Source organism: Panulirus ornatus, chromosome 59 (assembly GCF_036320965.1).
Source record: "Panulirus ornatus isolate Po-2019 chromosome 59, ASM3632096v1, whole genome shotgun sequence".
Lineage (NCBI taxonomy): Eukaryota > Metazoa > Arthropoda > Malacostraca > Decapoda > Palinuridae > Panulirus > Panulirus ornatus.
In genome coordinates, this window is record NC_092282.1 from 8373987 (window position 1) to 8389524 (window position 15538).

A 15538-nucleotide genomic window follows, 5' to 3' on the forward strand; every position below is an offset into this window, starting at 1 on the left:
CTCAACTGCCACATTACTCACCTTTGCATTCAAATCACCCATCACTATAACCCGGTCTCGTGCATCAAAACCACTAACACACTCATTCAGCTGCTCCCAAACCACTTGCCTCTCATGATCTTTCTTCTCATGCCCAGGTGCATATGCACCAATAATCACCCATCTCTCTCCATCAACTTTCAGTTTTACCCATATTAATCGAGAATTTACTTTCTTACATTCTATCACAATCTCCCACAACTCCTGTTTCAGGAGTACTGCTACTCCTTCTCTTGCTCTTGTCCTCTCACTAACCCCTGACTTTACTCCCAAGACATTCCCAAACCACTCTTCCCCTTTACCCTTGAGCTTCGTTTCACTCAGAGCCAAAACATCCTGGTTCCTTTCCTCAAACATACTATCTCTCCTTTTTTCACATCTTGGTTACATCCACACACATTTAGACACCCTAATCTGAGCCTACGAGGATGAGCACTCCCCGCGTGACTCCTTCTGTTTCCCATTTTTTAGAAAGTTAAAATTACAAGGAGGGGAGGGTTTCTAGCCCCCTGCTCCCGTCCCCTCTAGTCGCCTTCTACAACACGCGAGGAACGCGTGGGAAGTGCTCTTTCACCCCCATCCCCAGGGATAATATATATACATATATATATATATATATACATACACATACACACACACATATACACATATATATATATATATATATATATATATATATATATATATATATACATATGAAAAGTGTAAGAAATATATACATATATATACATATATACATATATATACACACACAGACATATACATATATACACATGTACATAATTCATACTGTCTGCCTTTATTCATTCCCATCGCCACCTCGCCACACATGAAGTAACATCCCCCTCCCCCTTCATGTGTGCGAGATAGTGCTAGGAAAAGACAACAAAGGCCCCATTCGTTCACACTGTCTCTAGCTGTCATGAAATAATAACCGAAACCACAGCTCCCTTTCCACATCCAGGTCCCACAAAACTTTCCAAGTTTTACCCCAGATGCTTCGCATACCCTGGTTCAATCCATTGACAGCACATCCACCCCAGTATACCACATCATTCCAATTCACTCTATTCAAGCACGCCTTTCACCGTCATGCATGTTCAGTCCCCGATCACTCAAAATCTTTTTCACTCTATCTTTCCACCTCCAATTTGGTCTCACGCTTCTCCTCGTTCCCTTCACCTCTGACACATATATCCTCTTTGTCAACCTTTCCTCACTCATTCTCTCCATGTGACCAAACCATTTCAAAACATCCTCTTCTGCTCTCTCAACTACACTCTTTTTATCACCACACATCTCTCTTAACCTTTCATTACTTACTCGATCAAACCACCTCACGCCACATATCGTCCTCAAACATCTCATTTCCATCACATCCACCCTCCTCCGCACAACTCTATATAGCCCATGCCTCGCGACCATATAACATCATTGGAATCACTATTCATTCAAACATACCCATTTTTGCTTTCCAAGATAATGTTCTCGACTTCCACACATTTTTCTACTTATAGTCTGATATATCTGTCTAGACTGCCAGTAGAGCTATAGGAGATCTTCAAACCACAGTTCTTTTCTGATGTTCTTCATTGTTGAACCACTAAAAAAGATTAGCTAAGCTATTGTGGGAAATCTTTTACATTTCACTCTTTTTGCTGCCTTTCACCATATTAGCCCTAACATCATGTGATGTTATTATCTATCTATCTATCTATGCATTCATCTATCTATATCTCTGATACCTGTTCCCTTTTGGAACTCCCATTAAAGGGGGCAGCAAAAGTGTCTCCACATATCCCTGTCTTTACATGCTTACCTCGCATACATTATTCCATACATCCTTATTATTATCTATCTATCTATCTATGCATTCATCTATCTATATCTCTGATACCTGTTCCCTTTTGGAACTCCCATTAAAGGGGGCAGCAAAAGTGTCTCCACATATCCCTGTCTTTACATGCTTACCTCGCATACATTATTCCATACATCCTTACACCATTCAACTCCCTCTAGTGCTTTATCATTCTATTTCCCCATGACTCTGTTTTAAGTACACTTTAAATGAAAGCTACGGATCTGATGTGTGAAAATGAGGCCATTGTTTGTTTGTCCCTAAAGCCTCCTCATTAAAGCAAGAATGGCAATTAGCCCAGAATCCATCTTATGAAGCTCCTGAAGCTTCAAGGCTGTGCTCCATACAGGATCAAGGAAATCGTGTGTTCCTTTGCCTTGAGGAGCTCCTCAACAAGACTGTATGCCTTTTATCCTGTGACAATGATAAAACCTTGTTGAAGGTGACTTTTCACTTGCAGTGTAATCTCATGTAAGCAGAACTAAGTAACACCCTGAAAATTAAACCATGAGCAACGTTTCACTTATATTTGCCAGGATGCAAGATTGAATTACCATATGCAAGACCTTATAATTGCAACATATTTGAAAAAAAAATAATCCTTTATATTCTTGATAGGACACAAGATTGAATTACCATATGCAAGACCTTATAGTTGAAACATATTTGAAAAAAATCTTCCTTTATATTTTTGATGCAAGACATATGTTTTTTCTTTGGCAATAAAATATTTCATGATATTTCAAGATTTTTTTTCTTTCTTTCTTAATCATACATCTTATGCTGGCATCACAGCAAAATATCTTGTTCACTAGGGGTTTGCTTATAAACAAATCCAGGATTTAGTCAATGTCTGAACTCACCATTTTCATCTATTATTTCCTACCTGCAAAATAAGTATTGCCATTTCAGCATGTATGCTAAGAATAATAATGGCAACATGGAGATAAACTACAAAAGCATATCACTTTATATGTGAAATAAAAGGTGGCTAGGAGGTTTAATATTGGTAAGAAACAAATGGTAACAGACAAGTACACCAACAACTAAAGCCCCCTTCACACCTTCCAGATTTATGAAATATCATCTAACATAATAGAACATAGCCTGTAATAAGTAGTTCTTACATAGATTTAGTGAAGATGGCTTTATGGTGGTTTCATGTGAAAGGAGGAGAATGGAGCATATCTAAATATGTCTCATCAACATTTTCTCATTTGAATATGCCATCAGTGCTATGACATCAGCAAACAACAACCAACCCATCTTCCATGTCCTCCCATCCCCAACAAATTGCATGTCTGCCCCTCTCTCCAAGACCCTTGCATTTATCTCCCTCAACAACCCATATTATACAGCCAGGATTATATTACATGACTCTGCTGCAGACCCACCTTCACCTGGAACCACTCGCCCTCCTCTCTACCTACATGCACAAATGACTTACTCTCTTGATAAAAACTCATCATTGCTTCAGTTAGCGTTCCTCCCAAATCATATATTCATTCCACATTCCACAAAGCATCTCTTTTAACCATACCATATGCTTTCTCCAAATCCATTAATGCCATATAAAAATTCTTCTCTCTCCATTCATTTCTCACATACGTCTTTAGAACAAACACACAATCCGCACACCCACAATCACTCCTGAAACCACGTCATTTCCCCCAAGGCTGATGATCATACAACTTAGGGGTAAATTTAGGGGCTAGTGTGAGGGGGAATTTGGGAGTGTGTGGAAGAGTGTTAGAAAGTTAGCCCCAAAGTGATACAGGTAATAATGAAAGTGGATTACAAGAGAAGGATAATAATTAATGTTTTTAAGCATCTGGCAATGAGATGAATGATAGAGAGAAATGTTTGTTTTGGGAGGAGAAACGTGTGTGTGTCTGCAGTCTTGAAGTAAGAGATCAAGTGAACAACTAACAACTGCCCCACTATATCCAATCTTGGACTCCATTTCACTGCACATACACTCTCCTGAAACTACACTCCCAAACAAATACAAGTCATCAGAGCACTAGACACAATCCATGTATCCATCTCTTAAATATTTCAAATGTAGATTCAGTGTATCACATGACCTCTTATTCTCAAGATGTGGCTCCCAAAATGAATATACTGAACACCCAACCCTTGGCTATCCTGCACCCATCCACTGTCCTGAACTCTCTCATCCAGCCAAAGGAGGTGCTGACTTCCTGGAAGCTGCAGAAGCCCCAATAAAATAGGTCTTGGAGAAGCATAACTTTATACATACAACAATGTTGTAAAGTAAATAGGACACACAAGAGTTATCTTTCCAACATCAAAGGTAAATTCCACAACATTTATAAATTTCAAGGGAATTATCAAAATATGTGAAAGCCAACTATAAACTCGAACTTTTATAAATATACCTTCATCACATCTGTAAAGAATCATTTTCATTTCTGAACAGGTTCAGATAGCTCAAGGTACTCCAAATACAAGATAATTTGATGCTAAACCTTTCCTTCATTTTTTCTTTACTATACTGATGAATGAATGTTAAAGATGAGAGCTGCATAAAAATTATAGTCATGTACATATATGAGCTAAATGATTTGATTAATTTCATGAACCCAACAATTAACTGTTGTATTTCAAATCCAAAACCCTATCCATCTCATTTGTGTGAAAATTACATTTTTTGTTTTTGTAAAATGAAAATAAACTTACCCTATCTTGGGACATGTTATGTCTGGGAGTTCAGGACAGCTCAAGTAAGTATTTGATATTCATATAATCTTATTCTATCCATTTTTCTTAATCATCCATTCATTAATCTATGCTAGTGATTCATTCCTCTATATCACAAGCAATGATTATATGAATACATCCATATGGTAAAACTTTTCTTACTGTCTTACATACCTACCCTTATATACATGAGCCTTGCCTGTCTCCAAATTCCTGATACAAACCTGATTTTTATCCAGGCAACAATTCTTGTACTCTTGTTCACCCTCATTTTGGAATGTGACGATAACGAAACCAACGAAGATGTTGACCATGAAGAAGGCAATGATGATAATATAAATGATGTAGTACACAGCTACCATAGGACGATAGTTGTAAACTGGGCCAATATCTTCAGCATTCGAGTCAATGGACACATACAGTAACCTGTACATCCAAAGAAAATTTTCTGTAAGTTCACTTTTCACATGAGTATGTGAAAATTTACCAGCAATCCCATCACTCTACTTTTACAATATCATAACTCATGAGAAAGTCGCTACATCTAATTTCTTTTCATAGACATTCGCCATTTCCCATGTTAGCAAGGTAGCATCAAGAACAGATGACTGAGCCCTTAAGAGGAAAAATCCTCACTTGGCCCCCTCTCTGATCCTTTTTTTGGAAAGTAATACAGGAGGGGAAGATTTCCAGTCCCCTACTCCCATCCCTTTTAGTCAACTTCTACAACATGCAGGGAATACATGAGCAGTATTCTTTCTCCCGTATCCCTGGGGATAACAATATCTAACATTTTGTTTGTTTATAAATACCCTAGGATCAAATTCTATGAAAGGGTCCTAGTGTTATCCAGGACCTTCATAAAGGCCCCTGCAGCTTAAGACAACACTACTTCTTGTAACAGAGAAATGCAAACTCCATCAAAATGAGAAGTTCTTTGATGGAACTATGCTTCAAATGTTATAGCCATGCCAAAGTGGATTTTTCATTTGCAGGGTAACCTTTGCAGGTGGAATCTGGCAACATTTTAAAACTACATATACATATATACACATACGCAATTGCCCTGTACACACTACATATAAACACACATAACAGCACAATTTTACATATCAATTGTATGAAGAGGTCCAGGTAGTGATACCTGTTTCTTTCAAGACTTTGGAGGCCCTACAGCTCACAAAGTATATCATGTACAAGCCAAGGGGTGGGGGGTGGGGAGGAAGAGTATAAAAGGGCCATGCATTACATATTCAGTTTGAGAGTGCCACAGTTTAAGTTTAAATGGGAATAGGGAGAATTTTCTGTTTCAAATTGAATGAGAGTTTAGCCAACTTGAGTGAATCAAGATCTTTTTTTCTTTTATTTGTCTCATTTTAAGGAGACACAATTTGTAAGAGAGTGAATGGATAACACTGTGAAGTGAACAAGTGCAGTAAGTTAGTGTATGAAAGTAAATCTTGCCAAAGGAAAGTGATATTTAAATTTTGATATAACCAAAAAGCAACACTTATATAGTTGTAATCTGGGGAATATCTAAGACCTCTTCCACTGCCTAAACTACGAGAGAGAGAGAGAGAGAGAGAGAGAGAGAGAGAGAGAGAGAGAGAGAGAGAGAGAGAGAGAGAGAGAGAGAGAGAGAGAGAATCTTCAGGGATGTTATGGAACTTGTAGAGGAGCAAGAGCAGAGGATAACAGAACTAGTGTAAGGAATGAGAAAACTGGGGAAGCATTTCAGGATCATGAAGGGAGTCAGGAGACTAGAGAACAGAAACAGTTTAGTGGAGGAACCTCAGGAGACATAAAATCAGAGGAAAGAGGATGTAGCCATTAATAAGCAGACAAATTCTGATGTATCTTCTCTAGTTGTACTAGAGGCTGTGCAACCAGAGGAAAAATCTATCAACAATGATGGTTAATGAATTGCAGGAGCATTACTGGCAGCCTTTCAGATAAAGGAAAGGACAAAGGTGCACATCAAATCTACGGGAATAATATCAAAAGCTATTCAGGGAGGGAAAAGGACCAACGCACACACACACACACACACACACATACACACACTGACAAAAGCAGGGGTCAGGGAGGATTAGATGGAGCAACTTGGATGCAGATCAACAGAGCAAGAAGAGTGAGGGAGAGGAACATAGACCTGGGGTGACACAAACTGAGGTGCACAAGAAACTGAGTGAAGCAACTGAAAGAATAATACACTATATTAGAGGGGAAGTAATCAAGGAAGTATATCAATGGGTTGATGGAAGATTTCGAAAAGTACATAGAATACAGGACCATTGCTTGCTAGCCAAAAGAGTGATTACAGAAAAAGTTAAAGATACAGAGGATGACCCTACCACACTGAGGGGTCTAGATGAAAAGGCGTTGGCACCAAAATCAAACAGATTAGCAAAGCGGGAGGTTCATAGACATAAATCACAACTTACTTTTAAATTGGAATAAGATCATACATTAGATAAGGAAGAAAAGTGAAAAAGGAGGAAACACATACTGAAAATTGATGGAGGAAGTGGGACTGCCAGAAGTAACTTCAGTAATAAAGGACAGCAGAAGAACAGGAGGTAATAACCAAGAAGTAAAGAGGTAACCAATTATGGTTACATTTGACTTGGATTCATCATTTAAGGAAGTACTAGGAAAAGCAAAGAATCTTAAAGGCATGGTGGAATTCAATGGGATATTCATCAAGTGCAATATATCTACAGAAGAGAAGAAGAAAAGCAAAGAATACAGTCAGAAGACAAAAATGGAGATCCACTTACAGCAGGAGGATGGAACTACCCCTATAGAACTGCAGAGTGGGCAGGAGTGTTAGGAGATGGTAATGCCCTGGTTCAATCCATTAACAGCAAGTCGACCCCGGTATACCACATCGTCCCAATTCACTCTAGTCCTTGCGTGCCTTTCAACCTCCTGTATGTTCAGGTCCTGATCGCTCAAAATCTTTTTCATTCCATCCTTCCACCTCCAATTTGGTCTCCCACTTCTCCTTGTTCCCTCCACCTATGACACATATATCCTCTTTGTCAATCTTTCCTCACTCATTCTCTCCATGTGACCACACCATTTTGATAAACCCTCTTCTGCTCTCTCAACCACACTCTTTTTTATGACTACACATCTCTCTCACCCTTTCATTACTTACTCGATCAAACCATCTTACACCACATATTGTCCTCAAACATTTCATTTCCAACACATCCACCCTCCTCTGCACAAATCTATCTATAGCCAATGCCTTGCAACCATATAACATTGTTGGAACCACTATGCCTTAAAACATACCCATTTTTGCTTTCCAAGATAATGTTCTTGCCTTCCACACATTCTTCAATGCTCCCGGAACCTTCGCCCCCTCCCCCACCTTGTGACTCACTTACACTTCCATGGTTCCATCCACTGCCAAATCCACTTCCAGATATCTAAAACAATTCTCTTCCTCCAGTTTTTCTCCATTCACACTTACCTCCCAGTTAACTTGTCCCTCAACCCTACTGATCCTAAAAACCTTGCTCTTATTTACATTTACTCTCAGCTTTCTTCTTTCACACACTTTACCAAACTCAGTCACCAACTTCTGCAGTTTCTCACTCGAATCAGCCACCAGCGCTGTATCATCAGCGAACAACAAATGACTCACTTCCCAAGCCCTCTTATCCACAACCAACTGCATACTTGCCCCTCTCTCCAAAACTCTTGCATTCACCTCCCTAACAACCCCATCCATAAACAAATTGAACAACCATGGAGACATCACCCACCCCTGCCGCAAACCAATATTCACTAGGAACCAATCACATTCCTCTCTTCCTATTCGTACACATGCCTTACATCCTTGATAGAAACTTTTCACTGCTTCTAGCAGCTTACCTCCTACACCATATACTCTTAATACCTTCCACAGAGCATCTCTATTAACTCTATCATACGCCTTCTCCAGAACCATAAATGCTACATGGAGATCCATCTGTTTTCCTAAGTATTTCTCACATACATTCTTCAAAGCAAACACCTGATCCACAAATCCGCCACCACTTCTGAAACCGTACTGCTCTTCCCCAGTCTGGTGCTCTGTACATGCCTTGACCCTCTCAATCAATACCCTCCCATGTAATTTCCCAAGAGTACTCAACAAACTTATACCTCTAATTTGTACACTCACCTTTATCCCCTTGGCCTTTGTACAATGGCAATATGCATGCACTCCGCCAATCCTCAGGCACTTCACCACGAACCATACATGCATTGAATATCCTCATCAACCAGTCAACAACACAGTCATCCCCATTTTTAATAAATTTCACAGAAAATCCATCCGAACTTGCCGCCTTGCCAGCTTTCATCTTCCACAAAGCTTTCACTACCTCCTCTGTTTACCAAATAATTCTCCCTGGCCCTCTCTCTTCGCATATCACCATGACCAAAACACCCTATATCTGCTACTCTATCATCAAACACATTCAACAAACCTTCAAAATACTCACTCCATCTCCCTCGCACTTCACCACTACTTGTTATTACCTCACCATTTGCCTCCTTCCCTGATGTTCCCATTTGATCTCTTGTCTTACACACTTTATTTACCTACTTCCAAAACATCTTTTTATTCTCACTAAGATTTAATGATACTTTCTCACCCCAACTCTCATTTGCCATCTTTTTCACCTCTTGCACCTTTCTCTTGACCTCCTGTCTCTTTCTTTTATACATCTCCCAGTCATATGCATCATCTCTCTGCAAAAATCGTCCAAGTGCCTCTCTCCTCTCTTTCACTAATAATCTCACTTCCTCATCTGTCCCCTCACTACCCTTTCTAATCTTCCCATCTCCCACATTTCTCATGCCACAAGCATCTTTTGCGCAAGCCATCACTGCTTCCCTAAATATGTCTCATTCCTCCATCACTTCCTTTACGTCACTTGCTCTTACCTTTTTCCATTCTACACTCAATCTCTCCTGGTACATCCTCACACAAGTCTCCTTCCCAAGCTCACTCATATATATATATATATATATACAGTGAATGTATGTATGACTCATGGTGAGGTGCCTGAGGATTGGCGGAATGCGTGCATAGTGCCATTGTACAAAGGCAAAGGGGATAAGAGTGAGTGCTCAAATTACAGAGGTATAAGTTTGTTGAGTATTCCTGGCAAATTATATGGGAGGGTATTGATTGAGAGGGTGAAGGCATGTACAGAGCATCAGATTGGGGAAGAGCAGTGTGGTTTCAGAAGTGGTAGAGGATGTGTGGATCAGGTGTTTGCTTTGAAGAATGTATGTGAGAAATACTTAGAAAAGCAAATGGATTTGTATGTAGCATTTATGGATCTGGAGAAGGCATATGATAGAGTTGATAGAGATGCTCTGTGGAAGGTATCAAGAATATATGGTGTGGGAGGCAAGTTGTTAGAAGCAGTGAAAAGTTTTTATCGAGGATGTAAGGCATGTGTATGTGTAGGAAGAGAGGAAAGTGATTGGTTCTCAGTGAATGTAGGTTTGCGGCAGGGGTGTGTGATGTCTCCATGGTTGTTTAATTTGTTTATGGATGGGGTTGTTAGGGAGGTGAATGCAAGAGTTTTGGAAAGAGGGGCAAGTATGAAGTCTGTTGGGGATGAGAGAGCTTGGGAAGTGAGTCAGTTGTTGTTCGCTGATGATACAGCGCTGGTGGCTGATTCATGTGAGAAACTGCAGAAGCTGGTGACTGAGTTTGGTAAAGTGTGTGAAAGAAGAAAGTTAAGAGTAAATGTGAATAAGAGCAAGGTTATTAGGTACAGTAGGGTTGAGGGTCAATTCAATTGGGAGGTGAGTTTGAATGGAGAAAAACTGGAGGAAGTGAAGTGTTTTAGATATCTGGGAGTGGATCTGGCAGCGGATGGAACCATGGAAGCGGAAGTGGACCATAGGGTGGGGGAGGGGGCGAAAATTCTGGGAGCCTTGAAGAATGTGTGGAAGTCGAGAACATTATCTCGGAAAGCAAAAATGGGTATGTTTGAAGGAATAGTGGTTCCAACAATGTTGTATGGTTGCGAGGCGTGGACTATGGATAGAGTTGTGCGCAGGAGGATGGATGTGCTGGAAATGAGATGTTTGAGGACAATGTGTGGTGTGAGGTGGTTTGATCGAGTAAGTAACGTAAGGAAATAAAAAGAGCGTGGCTGAGAGAGCAGAAGAGGGTGTTTTGAAATGGTTTGGTCACATGGAGAGAATGAGTGAGGAAAGATTGACCAAGAGGATATATGTGTCGGAGGTGGAGGGAACGAGGAGAAGAGGGAGACCAAATTGGAGGTGGAAAGATGGAGTGAAAAAGATTTTGTGTGATCGGGGCCTGAACATGCAGGAGGGTGAAAGGAGGGCAAAGAATAGAGTGAATTGGAGCGATGTGGTATACCGGGGTTGACGTGCTGTCAGTGGATTGAATCAAGGCATGTGTATGGGGGTGGGTTGGGCCATTTCTTTTGTCTGTTTCCTTGCGCTACCTCGCAAACGCGGGAGACAGCAAAAATAAAAAATAAAAAATAAAAAAAAAATACAGTGAATGTAGGTTTGCGGCAGGGGTGTGTGATATCCCCATGGTTGTTTAATTTGTTTATGGATGGGGTTGTTAGGGAGGTGAATGCAAGAGTTTTGGAAAGAGGGGCAAGTATGCAGTCTGCTGTGGATGAGAGAGCTTGGGAAGTGAGTCAGTTGTTGTTCACTGATGATACAGCACTGGTGGCTGATTCATGTGAGAAACTGCAGAAGCTGGTGACTGAGTTTGGCAAAGTGTGTGAAAGAAGAAAGTTGAGAGTAAATATAAATAAGAGTAAGGTTATTAGGTACAGTAAGGTTGAGGGTCAAGTCAATTGGGAGGTAAGTTTGAATGGAGAAAAACTGGAGGAAGTGAACTGTTTTAGATATCTGGGAGTGGATTTGGCAGCGGATGGAACCATGGAAGCGGAAGTGAATCATAGGGTGGGGGAGGGGGCGAAAATTCTGGGAGCCTTGCAGAATGTGTGGAAGTCGAGAACATTATCTCGGAAAGCAAAAATGGGTATGTTTAAAGGAATAGTGGTTCCAACAATGTTGTATGGTTGCGAGGCGTGGGCTATGGACAGAGTTGTGCGCAGGAGGGTGGATGTGCTGGAAATGAGATGTTTGAGGACAATATGTGGTGTGAGGTGGTTTGATCGAGTAAGTAATAATAGGGAAGAGAGATGTGTGGTAATAAAAATAGTGTGGTTGAGAGAGCAGAAGAGGGTGTTTTGAAATGGTTTGGTCACATGGAGAGAATGATTGAGGAAAGATTGACCAAGAGGATGTATGTGTCAGAGGTGGAGGGAACGAGGAGAAGTGGGAGACCAAATTGAAGGTGGAAAGATGGAGTGAAAAAGATTTTGAGTGATCGGGGCCTGAACATGCAGGAGGGTGAAAAGCGTACAAGGACTAGAGTGAATTGGAATGATGTGGTATACCGGGGTCGACGTGCTTTCAATGGATTGAACCAGGGCATGTGAAGCATCTGTGGTAAACCATGGAAAGTTCTGTGGGGCCTGGATGTGGAAAGGGAGCTGTGGTTTTGGTGCATTATTACATGACAGCTAGAGACTTGAGTGTGAATGAATGTGGCCTTTGTTGTCTTTTCCTAGCGCTACCTCGTGCACATGAGGGGGGAGGGGGTTGTTATTCCATGTGTGGTGAGGTGGCGATGGGAAGGAATAAAGGCAGACAGTATGAATTATGTACATGTGTATATATGTGTATGTCTGTGTGTGTATATATGTATACATTGAGATGTATAGGTATGTGTACTTGCGTGTGTGGACGTGTATGTATAAACATGTGTATGTGGGTGGTTTGGGCCATTCTTTATCTGTTTCCTTGCACTACCTCGCTAATGCAGGAGACAGCAACAAAGCAAAATAATTGAATAAATAATATATATATATATATATATATATATATATATATATATATATATATATATATATATATATATATATATATATTTGTCTGTGTATGTATGTATACATTGAAATGTATTGGTATGTATATGTGAGTGTGTGGGCATGTATGTATATACATGTGTTTGTGGGTGGGTTGGGCCATTCTTTCGTCTGTTTCCTTGCGCTACCTCGCTAAAATGGGAGACAGCGACAAAGTATAATGAAAGTATGATGATATATATATATATATATATATATATATACATATATATATATATATATATATATATATATATATATATATATATATATATATATATCCCTGGGGATAGGGGAGAAAGAATACTTCCCACGTATTCCCTGCGTGTCGTAGAAGGCGACTAAAAGGGGAGGGAGCGGGAGGCTGGAAATCCTCCCATCTCGTTTTTTTTTTTCTTTTTTTTAATTTTCCAAAAGAAGGAACAGAGGGGGGCCAGGTGAGGATATTCCACAAAGGCCCAGTCCTCTGTTCTTAACGCTACCTCGCTAATGCGGGAAATGGCGGATAGTTTAAAAGAAAAGAAAAGATATATATATATATATTTATTTATCTATTTATTCATTTATTTTGCTTTGTCACTGTCTCCCGCGTTGGTGAGGTCGCGCAAGGAAACAGATGCAAGAATGGCCCAACCCACCCACATACACATGTATATACATACACGTCCACAAACGCAAATATACATACCTATACATCTCAACGTTTGCATATATATATATATATATATATATATATATATATATATATATATATATGCTTTGAAGAATGTATGTGAGAAATACTTAGAAAAGCAAATGGATTTGTATGTAGCATTTATGGATCTGGAGAAGGCATATGATAGAGTTGATAGAGATGCTCTGTGGAAGGTATTAAGAATATATGGTGTGGAAGGCAAGTTGTTAGAAGCAGTGAAAAGTTTTTATCGAGGATGTAAGGCATGTGTACGTGTAGGAAGAGAGGAAAGTGATTGGTTCTCAGTGAATGTAGGTTTGCGGCAGGGGTGTGTGATGTCTCCATGGTTGTTTAATTTGTTTATGGATGGGGTTGTTAGGGAGGTAAATGCAAGAGTTTTGGAAAGAGGGGCAAGTATGAAGTCTGTTGGGGATGAGAGAGCTTGGGAAGTGAGTCAGTTGTTGTTCGCTGATGATACAGTGCTGGTGGCTGATTCATGTGAGAAACTGCAGAAGCTGGTGACTGAGTTTGGTAAAGTGTGTGAAAGAAGAAAGTTAAGAGTAAATGTGAATAAGAGCAAGGTTATTAGGTACAGTAGGGTTGAGGGTCAAGTCAATTGGGAGGTGAGTTTGAATGGAGAAAAACTGGAGGAAGTGAAGTGTTTTAGATATCTGGGAGTGGATCTGGCAGCGGATGGAATTATGGAAGCGGAAGTGGATCATAGGGTGGGGGAGGGGGCGAAAATTCTGGGAGCCTTGAAGAATGTGTGGAAGTCGAGAACATTATCTCGGAGAGCAAAAATGGGTATGTTTGAAGGAATAGTGGTTCCAACAATGTTGTATGGTTGCGAGGCGTGGACTATGGATAGAGTTGTGCGCAGGAGGATGGATGTGCTGGAAATGAGATGTTTGAGGACAATGTGTGGTGTGAGGTGGTTTGATCGAGTAAGTAACGTAGAGGTAAGAGAGATGTGTGGAAATAAAAAGAGCGTGGTTGAGAGAGCAGAAGAGGGTGTTTTGAAATGGTTTGGTCACATGGAGAGAATGAGTGAGGAAAGATTGACCAAGAGGATATATGTGTCGGAGGTGGAGGGAACGAGGAGAAGAGGGAGACCAAATTGGAGGTGGAAAGATGGAGTGAAAAAGATTTTGTGTGATCGGGGCCTGAACATGCAGGAGGGTGAAAGGAGGGCAAGGAATAGTGAATTGGAGCGATGTGGTATACCGGGGTTGACGTGCTGTCAGTGGATTGAATCAAGGCATGTGAAGCGTCTGGGGTAAACCATGGAAAGCTGTGTAGGTATGTATATTTGCGTGTGTGGACGTATGTATATACATGTGTATGGGGGTGGGTTGGGCCATTTCTTTCGTCTGTTTCCTTGCGCTACCTCGCAAACGCGGGAGACAGCGACAAAGCAAAAAAAAAAAAAAAAAAAAAAAAAAAAAATATATATATATATATATATATATATATATATATATATATATATATATATATATACACACACAGACATATGCATATATACACATGTACATAGTTCATACTGTCTGCCTTTATTCATTCCCATCGCCACCCCACCACACATGAAATAACAACCCACTCCCCCCTCGTGTGCACAAGGTAGCGCTAGGAAAAGACAACAAAGGCCATATTCGTTCACACTCAAGTCTCTAGCTGTCATGTAATAATGCACCGAAACCACAGCTCCCTTTCCACATCCAGGCCCCACAGAACTTTCCATGGTTTACCCCAGATGCTTCGCATGCCCTGGTTCAATCCACTAACAGCACGTCAACTCCGGTATACCACATCGTTCCAATTCACTCCATTCCTTGCACGCCTTTCACCCTCCTGCATGTTCAGGCCCCAATCACTCAAAATCTTTTTCACTCCATCTTTCCACCTCCAATTTGGTATCCCACTTCTCCTCGTTCCCTCCACCTCTGACACATATATCCTCTTGGTCAATCTTTCCTCACTCATTTTCTCCATATGACCAAACCATTTCAACACACCCTCTTCTGCTCTCTCAACCACACTCTTTTTATTACCACACATCTCTCTTACACAATTATTACTTACTCGCTCAAACCACCTCACACCACATATTGTCCTCAAACATCTCATTTCCAGCACACCCACCCTCCTCCGCACAACTCTATCTATAGCCCATGCTTCACAACCATATAACATTCTTGGAACCACTATTCCTTCAAACATACCCATTTTTGCTTTCTGAGATAATGTTCTCAACTTCCACAC

At 40.4% G+C, this 15538-nt stretch overlaps 1 protein-coding gene across 45 annotated transcripts in view; it reads right to left on the bottom strand.

Moving 5' to 3' along the window:
• The window catches only part of LOC139767191 (muscle calcium channel subunit alpha-1-like), a 1449841-nt gene that overhangs the window by 312556 nt on the left and 1121747 nt on the right, over positions 1-15538 (bottom strand). For all 45 annotated transcript variants that reach the window (XR_011717010.1, XM_071696301.1, XM_071696297.1 and 42 more), the window contains one exon: positions 4846-5047. Coding sequence is in view for 44 of the 45 variants with exons in the window: in XM_071696301.1 (XP_071552402.1) it covers positions 4846-5047 (202 nt within the window). In the remaining variant the exon portion in view is untranslated. The remainder of the gene's footprint in view (positions 1-4845; positions 5048-15538) is intronic.